The 12,860-nt window shown below is 48.6% G+C and overlaps 1 protein-coding gene across 1 annotated transcript; it reads right to left on the reverse strand.

Annotated features, from left to right (window-relative positions):
• Positions 1 to 9,264: 9,264 nt before the first annotated feature.
• INHA (inhibin subunit alpha) lies at positions 9,265 to 12,770 on the reverse strand. Its single transcript, XM_014856055.3, has 2 exons — positions 11,789 to 12,770; positions 9,265 to 10,271 (listed from the first exon to the last, which is right to left on the reverse strand). Exons 1-2 carry the CDS (start codon positions 12,057 to 12,059, stop codon positions 9,439 to 9,441), a joined length of 1,104 nt encoding a protein of 367 aa, XP_014711541.1. The 5' UTR covers positions 12,060 to 12,770; the 3' UTR covers positions 9,265 to 9,438.
• Between the last annotated feature and the right edge of the window lie 90 nt (positions 12,771 to 12,860).

Consider the following 12,860-nt stretch of genomic DNA (forward strand, 5'->3'; position numbering starts at 1 on the left):
AAAAACAATCAAATTATTTTTATTACTTTTACAGACACATTTTGGTTTTATTCTTATTCTATCTTCCAGCCTTAGTATAAAGAAATTTGGACTAGGTGTAGATCTTGAGATAAATACGTTTGTGTTTTCAGTTCCAGGGCTGGTGTACGTTGATAGCTTTTAAATATCCAGGCAGACCAATTTGTTACATGCTCAGTGTTCATGTAACAACATTTGTTTGCCGGAAAAAAATGAACAAAACCCCCTTTTGTTTTTCTGCTTTATCTCCCCAAACTCCCCCGTACACCGTTGTATATCTTAGTTGCAGGTCCTTCTAGTTGTGAGATGTGGGACGCCGCCTCAGCGTGGCCTGACGAGCGGTGCCATGTCCACGCCCAGGATCCAAACCCTGGGCTGCAGCAGCAGAGCACATGAACTTAACCACTCGGCCACGGAGCCGGCCCCAAAACCCCTTTTTGATAAATGCATTTGGTAGAATTTGTACTAGAGTTTCTTGATGCTGCATTGACCAACAGCCATTAAGAAATCTTTTTATCAAATAAGTTGGAAGTGTTTCTGTGATATAGACTGAAAAGTATCTATATTCTGATTTTGAAATAAATTGATTATACAATAATTATTTCTCCTATTAAGATTTTATACATTCTTTATTTATGGATTTAGCTGTATTACTAGTAGCAAAAAATAAATTTGGGCATTGTATTTTGTAGAGCTATGATCATCATAAACTAGAAGCAAAGAGACATAAAGGTCAGCAATTCTTGAGAATATGTGGTAAAATAGCACTTTAAAAATCCGGTAATTAGGGGCCAGCCCAGCGGTGCAGTGGTTAAGTGCTTTGGCGGCCCGGGGTTCGCTGGTTTGGATCCCGGGTGGGGACATGGCACCACTTGGCAAGCCATGCTGTGGCAGCATCCCACAAATAAAGTAGAGGAAGATGGGCATTGATGTTAGCTCAGGGCCAGTCTTCCTCAGCAAAAAGAGGGGGATTGGTGGCAAATGTTAGCTCAGGGCTAATCTTCCTCAAAAAAAAAAAAAAAATCCAGTAATTACAATCCCTCTCAGAGCCTGTCGGGATCACATTCATTCATTTATTCAACATATTTTTCTAGGGGACCCACTATGTTCACTAAACACTGTTATAACTGCTCGAGCATGAGTCTATTCTACTCCAGGACAAAACTAGTGTGGAAATTTAGGAATGTATTGTCTGTCAGACATACTGGATCTAAAGAATGTCCAGCATAAATGTTTGCATTTCTGCTGCAGCCAAGTGGTTCCTGAATGAGGTGGGGTACAGCACGAATGATAGAAAAGCTTTTTCTTCTTCCCAGATACCACCTCATCCTTGGGCACTACTCCTGATTCGTTTTCTATTTCTGCCATAACAATTTACTACAAATTTAGTGGCGTAGAATGACAGATTTGTGATCCCACAATTCTGTGGGTTGGAAGTCCAACCTGAATTTTGCTGGCCTAAAACCAGGGTGATGGCAGGGCTGCATCCCTTTCAAGAGGCCCTGGGGAGAATTGTTTCCTTGCTTTTCCAGCTTCTAGAGGCCACCTGCATTCCTTGGCTTGTAGTCCCCTTCTTCCATCTTCAAAGCCAGCAACCTTGCATTGCTCTGACCCTACTTCTCTCATCACATCTCTCTTACAACAGCCAGGAAAGAGTCTCTGTGCTTAAGGACCCATGTGATGAGAGGGGGCCCGCTGGATAATCCAGAATTATCTCCCCATCTTAAGGGCTGTAGTAACCTTACTCACATCTGCAAGTCACCTTTGCCATGTAAAGTAACATATCACAGATTCCTTCTGGAGGCTCCAGGAGAGTATCTGCTCTTTGCCTCTTCCAACTCGTAGAGGCTGCTGGCATCCCTTGGCTCATGGCCACATCACTCCGATCTCCTCTGTGTCCTCACATCTTTTACTACCAACTTTAATTCTCCTGCCTCCCTCTTATAAGGACCCTTGTGAGTACACTTGGCCTACCGAGATAATCCAGGATAATCTCCTCATCTCAAGATGCTTGACTTAATCACATCTGCAAAGTCTCTTTTACCATATAAATTGACAAATGGACAGATTTGGGGGTTAGGACATGAACATTTTGGAAGGACCCTCATTCTGCCTGCCACAGTCTACCTTTGCCCCAAAGATTCACATCCATCCCAAATAAATTCACCCCGTCCAAAGGTGCCAAAAGTCTCAACCCATTACAGCTTCAACTCAAAGTCCAAGACTTTGTCTGAATCTTGCCAGCTTAAAAGTCCCAAATCTCATCATTTAAATGATCTAAATCAAGTATGGGTGAGGATTTGGGTATGATTCCTGGGGCACAATTTCTCTCCATCTGTGCCCCCGTGAACCTACCAAACAAGTTACCTGCTCCCAAATATAATGGTAAGACAGGCAAAGAATAGCAGTTAATCATAGACATTCCCATCCAAAAAGCAGAAGATAGAATGAAAAAAGGAGCTACTGGTCCCAAGCAATTTGGAAATGCAGCCAGGTACACTGCATTCATGAAGTTTTAAGGCCTGGGAACAATCTTCTGTGGCTCACATCTCCATCCTTTAGGCTTGTCACTCTGTCTCATAGTCATCTTTCCTTTTTCATGAAAAGTAGCACATGTTTGTAGCTGAGATGTTTTATCGGCTTGTTTCCTGCCTGTAGAATTTTTGGGAGTCTGACCACCTTCTTTAATTTCATACTCTATCCCTTTCAGTTTAAGATGGCAATGTTTCTGCTGGTATAACGTTCTCAAGAAACTTGTGGATCTCCTGTTTGTCTCATGGTAGACAGGAGTTTCCTCCAGAGATCTCTCCTAGATTATGGCATCTCTATTTTCAGCTTTTTAGGACCTGGCTGAGGTGATCTATGAATCACACCCTTAAATTGTTCAAAAAGCCTTTTGTGTGACTGAATACTCAGACCTTCTGATCTTTCTGAGATATCAGCAAAAAGTCATACAGCCACATCCTCATCTCTTTCTCTAGAGCAGGCTTTTCTGAGAGTGAATCTCCTGCCATTTGGGAAGGCTGAGAACTTCTCAAATCATCAAGTCCTGGTTTCTTTATATTTAACAGTTCTTTCCTCACTTCATCTATCTCTTCTCACATTTTTCTATCATCAGCAAGAAGAAAGCATGCTGCACCTTCCACATGCATGAAAATCTCCTCCACGAAATATCTAAGTTTATCACTTACAACTTCTGCTTTTCACACAACTGCAGGACGCAATGCAACTAAGCTTTCTGACACTGTATGACCAGAATCTCTTTTCCTCCCGTTTCCAGTGGATGTTCCTCATTTCCTTCTGAGCCCTCACTGGCAGTGCCTTTAAATTAATTCCTTATTTCTACTAAGAGTCTGTTCACAATGATGTAGATATTCTCTGTCATGATTTAGGTGGTGTCTACTATGCTTCATACTTCCTTCAAGCCCTCACTAGCATTAACATCCACATATCTGCTAATGGTCCCTTCAAAGCAATCTTGGCTCTTTCTGTCATTTTTTTCAAAATTCTTCCAGCCTCTACCCACTATCTAATTCCAAAACCACTTCTACATTTTTAGGTATTTGTTACAGCAGCACCCCACTCCAGGTATCTACAAAAGCCTGTTATGTCTACTCACTGCCTGTTGACTCAAATGTGCTAATAGGAAATTTGAAATTCACCTTTCTCTCGTGGTTCTGGTTATTTTGAGGGGGTGAATTTACCTGTGCTAAGGGTTTTAACACTGGGAGTGCTACCAGAACTGCCACAGGATAAAAGTGTTGATCCCACCACCACGGAGAAAACTTTTTCTTGGTGTCATAAGATAGAGGAAGAAGATTATTCTAAGTCTTCCCCTCAGAATAGAAAGCATTGCTCCTTTCTAGTTATTGAAAAGAACTTGGATAATACATAAATAACAGTCATAGTTTACAAAGACTCCCGGGGGGCTGGCTCATGGCCGAGTGGTTAAGTTCACATGCTCTGCTTCGGCAGCCCGGGTTTTCGCTGGTTGGAATCCTGGGTACAGACATGGCACCACTCATCAAGCCATCCTGAGGCAGCATCCCACATGCCACAACTAGAAGGACCCACAACTAAAAATATACAACTATGGACCCGGGGGGCTTTGGGGAGAAAAAGGAAAAATAAAATCTTTAAAAAAAAAAATCTGTTAAAAAAAAGACTCCCAGGGACAAATGACATTTTCACAGGAGCAAAGTCATTTTCCTAAGGAAATAATTTATTGAAAGAAACAAATATTTTAAATAAAAGGAGATTGCCCTTTTTTATTTATTTATTTTTTCCTGCCCAAAGCCCCAGTGCATGGTTGTATATTCTAGTTGTAGGTCCTTCTAGTTCTTCTGTGTGAGCCACTGCCACAGCATGGCTACTGACAGACGGGTGGTGTGGTTCTGTGATGGGGAAGCAAACCTGGGCCACAGAAGCCGTGAGCAGAACTCTAACCACAAGGCCATCAGGGCTGGCTTGATTGCCCTCTTTTAGACTAACAAAACAGGAAAAAACTTAACCAAACCCTGTAAAATTATTTGCAATTTTATTCTTGTAGTTTGTTTTTGTCAGTTAGGTGGAGTGCCTATAGAAGCACATACAAAAACAACTTTTTTTTGTATACAATAGTCTTCCATTTTTGTTTATAATAGTCTTCCAAAATATGCAGGTTTACATTAAGAGAGAAAGTAAGCATCCAGAAGGGACGAACAATACTTCACACGTGCTACATAGTTTTCTGCTTCATTTAGAGTTGTTCTGCTGAATTCTTCTTATTGCTGCAATCACTGTAACTTCAAAAATTTATAGTCATCTCAAAAAAGATTATGTAGCAATGAGCAGTTAGACGAGCATGCATGAAGTCAGTCGTTTTGCATGACGTATGTAATAAAAAAGTTTGAAGTGTCTGCTTACCAATGAAGAATGTTTTCATGGAAAAAAAAAAGGAAAGAAATTTCAGAGATTAAAAGTGATGGCCATCTCCACATGGCCTGGGACTAGGATGCTCTCCTCATCAATGGACACAGATCTTTTCATCTCCTCAGCAGGCATATTTGCAGAATAGAGGAGAGAAGAGGTCAAGTGCCAATGTAGTATAATGGTGGGTACATAGACTTTGGAGCCAGATTTCTGGAATCCAAACCCTGGCTCCACCACTTACTAGGGATGCAACTCTGGGTAAGTTATCTAATCTCTCTGTGCCTCAGTTTCCTCATCTGTGCGATGGATATAATATCAGTGCCTACCTTATAGGGTTGAGGATTGCAAGCACTTTTAGTTGTAGCATGCCTGACTCATAGTAAACGGCTCATAATCAGTGTATATGTGTTTTTTATATAAGTAATAAAGTTAACAAAAGACGCGTATTTCTTGGAGGGAAAAATGTGATTGCTAAGATAAAAAAGCAATAGTGGCACTGGAAAATAAAGTCCAAGAAAGCTCTCAGACATAAAGTAAAAGAATTGCATCACAATACACAAGGCTTACCATTTGGGGGGGAAATGGCTATTTCTATAAGATATATGTCTGTATGTAAACTCACAGAAATATACAAATATGTCTGGCAGGATACTTGCCTCTGTGGAGGGACTGGAATTGGGAGAAATGACCAAGGAGAATCTCAGCATTATTGTTAATATCTGAACCTTTACTGTTTTGTGAGAACGTATCTGTGTGTTTTTTATGAAATAAAAAACAAGTAACTTTTTTTTTTTTGAAATCCACATTAAAAAACAAAGTGCCCAGGAAGCAATAGGAGGGAGTGGCTAGCCCTGCCATCTGGGAGTCAAGGGAAGTCACAGAAGGGATGACATCAGAACTGGGTCTTCAAGGAGAAATGCTGAAGACGCGGCAGCTTGAGGATAAAAGGATGTATTTGAGGAACGACCAGAAATTGTATCCTCAGAGTTCGGGAGTGTGTGTTTGGGTAGAGAGAGGAATGGAGGAATGGGAATGCAATCAGGCTGCAAGGATGGGTTTAGAATCAATTGTAAAGGGCTAGTCTACCAACAAAGCAGGTTGCACTTTGTGGAGACAACTTTTTAAGCCACCTAAGGGACATGATCACAAAAGAAGTCTCCTTTGGCAGCCAGGGGAACATGGATTGGAGAGGTGGGGATGACTGCTTAGAGAGCTGTTAAGGAAGCTGCTGCATTGCCCAAGCAAGAATTGCCCCCTAAGTGACAAAATGGCGTCTCGGTAGGGAGAGAGAAAGGGCTTGATCTGAGCGGTAATTAGGAGGAGGAACCCACAGTCCTTGCCTTGCAGCATCTACCCCACTTTTTTGTAGTAACTATGCCCTGCTTTGGGAATCCCACTTGTCTTCACCCTTAGCCCTTGTGCTTTCGGCTCTGGGCTCTGGGGGTAGGACACATGATCTAGGTCATTAACTCATTCTGTTCCCTTGGCCACCATTCCTGGAGGAGCATATGACCCCAGTCAGGGTAAGCAGGCCACCAAGACCCAGGCTGGGACTTCCGTAGGCGAACTCCCTCCTGCTGGACCAGGGGGTGTGAGGATAGAAGCCTGGAGTGGCCAGGTTTCCAGGGACCTGGGATAGAGTCCACCCAAGGGAGGTAGAGCCCATAGCCGAATCTTGGTAGCATCTTTTGAGCTCAGAATCAAGCCATACCTTAGCCAGCTGTGGTCATGGACTTGTCATTGAGCCTATGATTTGCTTATTTTATTTTATATTTATTTTACTTGGTTTACCTGAGTTGTGTTTTCTGTTCAAACTGACTTCGAATTGAGAGTATTCAGAGTGTCCCTAATGATTAGCAGTGGGGACAGGGAGCATCTCTGGAGTCCACTGCTCTTAGCCTCATGGCAAAGAGTGAGGACAAAAAGATGTCTGAGCTGCTGTCAGCTCCTCTTAGGGACGGGCAGATATTATGTTCCTTTTTTGCTAAATTAGCAGAATCTAAGGCTTTAGACACCCTGGAAGGGGTGGCCCAGACCAGTAGGACTCCCAGACTTGGGATTTCACAGATTTCAGCAGCAAAATTACAAAGGAAAATCACAGGGTCCAAATTAGAATTTCCAAGTTTTAATTTTGTTAGGTAAAAACTTAAAAACAAAATAAATAAACCACTACCTTCTACCATCACCATAACATCATAAAAGAAATAATAATTTCACATAGAGAGTGAGCAAGAGAGAAAGAGACAAAGGATAACTTTAGAATAAAGGACAGTCCTTGAAAATGGATACTTTTGGGGCTGGCCCCACGGCCTAGTGGTTAAGGTCAGGGCACTCCGCTTCAGCAGTCTGAGTTTGGATCCCTGGTGTGGACCTGCACCACTTGTCAGCAGCCATGCTATGGCAGCAATCCCCATACAAAATAGAGGAAGATTGGGACAGACGTTAGCTCAGGGTGAATCTTCCTCAGCAAAAAAAATAAGAATACTTTTGGCTTTGTGAAAGACACTATGTTGTACTCACTTTTCTCACTCTGTCTCAGATATGTAAAAACTTTTTCCTAGCGACACCAGTCTGCTGACCGGCCTAGTGGAGAACCCCATGCCCCTTGGTAGAGTGTCCCCAGCCCTCAGAGCTCATCCACAACCCTGGGACAGGGAAAGTCTGGACAACACAGGGTCCTAGGCAGCCCCAGCAAGAAGAAGGAGGATCCTAAGCCTGGTAAGAGGATTGAAGATCCCAGGGGGAAGGCCTCCCTCAGGACAGGAGGATCTGACAAGGGAAGCCAGCCAGGGACAGTGGCGTTTGGACAGGCTTGAGGAAAATCTCCTAGTCCCACCACCGGCCGAGCCCCGCCAGCCCTCCCGCCAGCCCGCCACCTGAGGAGGGTCCCCAGGAGTCCTGAGCACAGACTGGTTGCAATGCCGGGTCTAGATGAAGGTGCTGGGAGAGACTCGGGACTATGAACAGGCAGGTTCCACCCTCCAGAGCAGTGGCAGCCTCCTTGGGGATTCAGCGTCAACAGAGACTGAGCCCAGGGCAGGAGTGTGGCCGGGGGCTGCTCTGGAGGGTTCCTGTGCTGGGAGGAACAGGAGCTCATTCAGCCCGGCTCAAGTAGGGGTAGGTGTTAGCCTCAGGGTGGTGGGATAGGATTCTCTCCCCAACACCCTCCTCCTGGGGCAGGCGCTCCCCCGCCCACCCCAGGGAGCCGGACTTTGACTTTGACAGGACACTCTGTTAGCGTAAACACGCACTGTGGTTGTACAGTCAACAGCAGGAAGAGCTCTCGAGTTTCAGTCCGAGGGACCTGAACATCCCCAACGCTCCCCCTCCACACACACGCAGACATCTCCCTTCAACAGAGACCGGATGGAATCAACTGACCGAGAACCAGGATCCTGGGGCAGGGCGTGAGGATGACAAGATGGAGGGGAGTGGAAAAAGCAGGGAGGAAGGCCGGGCAAGCGGGGTTCCCGACCCCCAGTTGAGGTGGGCAGAATAGACTGACAGGAGACAGTGGGAAAAGGACTCTGCATGCTGCTCTGGACTCTCAGCGTGTACACAAAGTGTGTACACAAATTCACACAAGAGCACACGTTTTTCCAGCAGCGGGCTCTGCCTTTCCACGCTTCCGACATTCAGCACTGAGTTAAGGGGTTACAGAAGGATACACAGGGCGCATGAAGGGAGCCGAAGATTTCAAGAACCCGAATCCCAGCACAGCCAGCCCTCACAGAAGCCACCTCAAGAGCCACGGGCAGGTTCGGAGGAGTCCAGGCCCCTCGCCAGTTGAAATCCTCAGGACTTCAGCCTTCTACCTCTCTGCCCTTGTCAACTTTTGGACGCTGCCAGCTCACATCTTTCCCTCACTTCCCACCCAAGTGCCTCAGCAACCCCAGATCTGACCAGCTTTGAACATCTGCCTCAGTGGGGCCCAAGCCATGATCTCTGGCCAGTCTCCAAATCATCTGACCTTGGGCTGGTGTCCATCAGCTGGGGTAGAGAATGGCACGGGAGGGGCTGTGGCCACCCTAGATGCAGGCATGAGTGCACTAGTTGCCTGTAGGTGTGGCAGGGCAGGCGGCCCCACGGACATGTCAGGTCTGGCTGGCACAAGGGCTGGTTCTGTCTCTAGAGTGGCTGTCAGGAGCCCGGAGCACCTTTGTGTCATCCCCAAGCATGGCAGCTTCCCGCCAGATACATACCTGATTACAGCTCTTGAACCTCACATCTCCAAGGTCAAGTCAGGCTGAGCGACCTGAGATCCCAGAATCCCACGCTCCCGGGGTCCAGACCTGCCCCCCGCCATATCAGAGAAGCCTGAGAATTCATGCCAAGTCATATGCACTACGTTGTTTATTGTCACATGTTACCCATGGGACAGGGGTGGGATGGGGAGAAGAGCCTTCAGGCAGAGAAGTGGAAGGAAGAGGGAAGTGGGAACCATCCATCTTCTGAACTCTGCCCTTCCTCTAGCTGGCGACAGAGGGGGCCCGGCCACCAGCAAGACTCTTAGATGCAAGCACAATGCTGCGTGAGAAGGTTGGGCACTATCTCGTACTTGAACGAGTACCCTCCATCTGAGGTGGTGCGGACACGGAGGGGCCTCATGGTCCCCGGGAGGGCAGCACAGCAGGGCTGGGCTCCTGGCACCAAAGAAAGGGGCTGGATAGGAGTAGGGGGAACCTCAGGGACCGGCAAAGGCAGGTCTGGTGGGGCAGACAGCCCACAGCCACCGTGACAATAGTGGAAGATGAAACTGGGAGGGTGCACGATCCACCGGTCCCAGCCCAGCTCCTGGAAGGAGATGTTGAGGGCCGCTCGGTGGCAGTTGGCGTGGGCAGCGGGTTCCTCTGGCGGCCTCTGGAGCAGGCGCAGCGCGGCGGGAGACCAAGGCCAGGGCAGTGGAGGAGTCGAGCGTCGGATTCTCTCCCCTCCGCTGGGTGGCCTGGCCCGAGTGTGGGCCACCAGGAAGGGTGTGGCCTCAGGCCGGGCTGAGCAGGAACAGAGAGGACAACGCAGCAGCAGCACCAGGACAGGGTGGGTCAGCAGAGGGAGGGCCGAGGCTGCCAGGTGCAGCACGGCCCAGCGAGGGGGTGCCTGGCCCAAGGTCACGGGCACAGCCATGGGACCTCCAGATGACAGTGCCAGCAGGCCTAGCAGGGGCTCAGAGCTATTAGAGGCTGCTGTGCCCTGCCTGTCCAGTCCGGTGTGGAACCACAGCTGGGCCGAAGTCACCTGGCGGCTGCGCATGTGCTGAGATGGCCGGAACATGTATGTGAAGAGGCCCTGCTCAGCCTCCTGGGCCAGCTCTCCTGCAGCTGGCTCATCCTCACATCTGGAACCTGCAGGAGACAGAGGGAAGAGAGAGGGCAGTCTGACTGCAGACCCGGGAGCCCTCCCCTTCAACAGGAGGGCTGCCACGCACGGGCCTGCCGACCACTCCATCGAGCGCTCTGCCAATTTGGGGCCTCCTTCCAGTCTTGAGAGAACTGACAGAGGCTCCCCATCTATCATCTCACCATTAAAGGGCTGAAAAAATACAAGACGTTGCCAACTTCTCCCTGAAGTGGCTTCACCGATTAATATTCCCATCAGCAATGTGTCAGAGGCTCCATGCTCTCCACCTCCACCAACACTTGGAATTGTTGGTTAGCCTGAAATTGTTCATCTGATAGTGTGAAATGGTACCTCGAATGGTGAGAACACAGGCATTGGTTGTATTACTCTTTACATCTTTTTACATGTCAGAAATAGTGCAGGAAAAATTCTTTAAAATAATCCCACTTTTAACGGATGGCAGCTAGGCTTTTGGTGGTGAACACCACGTCGTCCATACGGAAGCTGAAATATAACGATGAACAACTGAGATTTATATTGTCGTGTTAGGATGTTATAAGCCAATGTTACCTCAATAAAAAAATTAATTAAAAAATAGTAATTCCACTTTAAAAAGATAGGTTAACACCAAAAAGAAGAAGGAGGAGGAGTAAAAGAAAGACTGTAACTCGGGACAGAGGGCAGTGCTTTCTAAGAAAGTGGAGCCGGCATCCTGACCCTGATAGGTACGTGGACCACACTAAACCATCACGGACCAGCACCAGTCAAAGGACGGGTGGTTAGAGCTATACTGTTACCTGGATTCTCTCATCATAAACCTCACAACAACCGATCCATTTTGCAGATAAAGAAACTGAGGGTTAGAAAGGTGAAGTGACATTTAACTACTAAGTGGCCAGACTAGGACTCTGCCTGATCCCAAAGCCACACTTTGACCAACTGTGCTGCACGGGGGCTGAGGCACGGGGAAGCAGGCCGGGGTCCTCCCTAAGGGAAAGGTGGGCCAGATTACAAGAAAGTCGACCCAGAGGAGGGCTTTACTGGTTCAGTCCATGGGGACACACATAAGGAGATGAGAAGGGAATTCCACAGAAGATGGACAGGTTTCCCAGAAAAGTTCCCCAACTGCTCTTTCTCCTGCATCTCTGACATCTTCTCAAGTGTCAGCTACTTGGAGCTAAAGGAAGAAGGTTTGGAGCAGGGAGAAGCAGAGAAAGAAGGAAAGGTGACAGGAAGGGGCCCAGGCCCAGATTCTCTGTCTCCAGAGACTTTTGGTTGCCCGGATGAATATCTCCCAGATCCCTCCCATGTGGCATGCATTCTGGATACCCCGTCTTACTTAATCCTGAGAGGTGGGCGTTATTGCCCAATTTACAGAAGAAGAGGCAGAGGGTCAGGGAGCTTTAGTAACCAGCCCATTGCTGCAAAGCCAGTTGAGTGAGATGTGCCTGGCTTCCAAGCCCATGCTGTACCGTGCTGCTTCTCAAAGCCGCCCTCCAAGTTCCCCACCCTTGCTCGTTACCTGAAGCTGGGAAAAGGATGGCCTGGGAGACATCCTCCTCCTCGGGCTCAGAGCCCCTGCGCGTGAAGCCTCCCAGGGCATGTCTTCGGGGCAAACGCCTGACTCCAGGATCCCCACCTTCCCCAGTCACTGCCGGGGGTCCCAAGGCATCCAGGAACAGGGCCCTCACCTTGGCCAGGACAATTTCCCGGTCCAGCTCTGACCCCTGGCAGCCATGTCCACCCTGTGGAACCAGCAGCAAGAGGAGCAGCAGTGGCAGTGGGGGCACCATCGCTCACCTGGCCCTGCCAACGGCAAACCCACTCCCTGCCCTCTGCCCTCCGTCAGGGTCCACCCAGGGCCTCCCCACTTTGCATCCCACTACACACCCTCTTCTACCCTTCTCACCCAGTCTTCCCCAGCCCTTCCCACACCCTGCAGGCCGAGTTGCCCCTGCCCATGGCATTGAGACCTCCTATCTCTGACGCAGATGTCTGTGGCCCTGAGCCTTATCTCCCACTCCCGCCAGGAATGTAGGGGAGGGGGCAGGGGAGGGCTTCACCCCAAGTGACCTGACCCACACATACAACCTTTTCCCCTACACACACACACACTCCACACACGCGTGCGCGTGCACGCGCGCGCACACACACATACACACTGTGCGAGTCACATCCCGGCACCCAGCACAGAGGTGACATCAGGTGGGACAGGAGCCTGGGAGCTGGGGTCTGCCAGCTCCTAAAAGTGTTATTTGTCAGAAAAGCAGAATGTGCCAGCCACTCAGACCTTCTGGGGCCCCTTGCAACCCAGCAGCTGCGGGGCCAGCTGTGGGGGGATGGGCTGAGGCTGGGGCTAGAGCTGGGACTAGGGTGGGGGGCAGGTGGTCCCGCCTGCTCTATACTTAGCCTGGAGGAGCCAGTCCGGGCTCTTGTCCTCCAGCTGTGTCATCAGAGAATATTTTTGGGATTGGCAGCTGCAGGCGCCTCTGCCACTCAGGCCCAAGCCTGGCGGGCGGCTGGGGACCTGGCGGCTGGAGGTGGGAGGGAGGAGGGGGAAGAGGCCCAGGCTGTGGGAGGGGGCTGGGAGGGAG

This window comes from Equus asinus, chromosome 19 (genome assembly GCF_041296235.1).
Source record: "Equus asinus isolate D_3611 breed Donkey chromosome 19, EquAss-T2T_v2, whole genome shotgun sequence".
NCBI classification, from domain to species: domain Eukaryota; kingdom Metazoa; phylum Chordata; class Mammalia; order Perissodactyla; family Equidae; genus Equus; species Equus asinus.

Bases quoted from the DNA above. Each gene is read 5' to 3' on its own strand.
- INHA (XM_014856055.3), bottom strand. From the start codon at position 12,059: ATGGTGCCCCCACTGCCACTGCTGCTCCTCTTGCTGCTGGTTCCACAG. The intron at 10,272-11,788 runs GTAACGAGCAAG...TGTCTCCTGCAG, and splicing joins CATCCTTTTCCCAGCTTCAG to GTTCCAGATGTGAGGATGAG.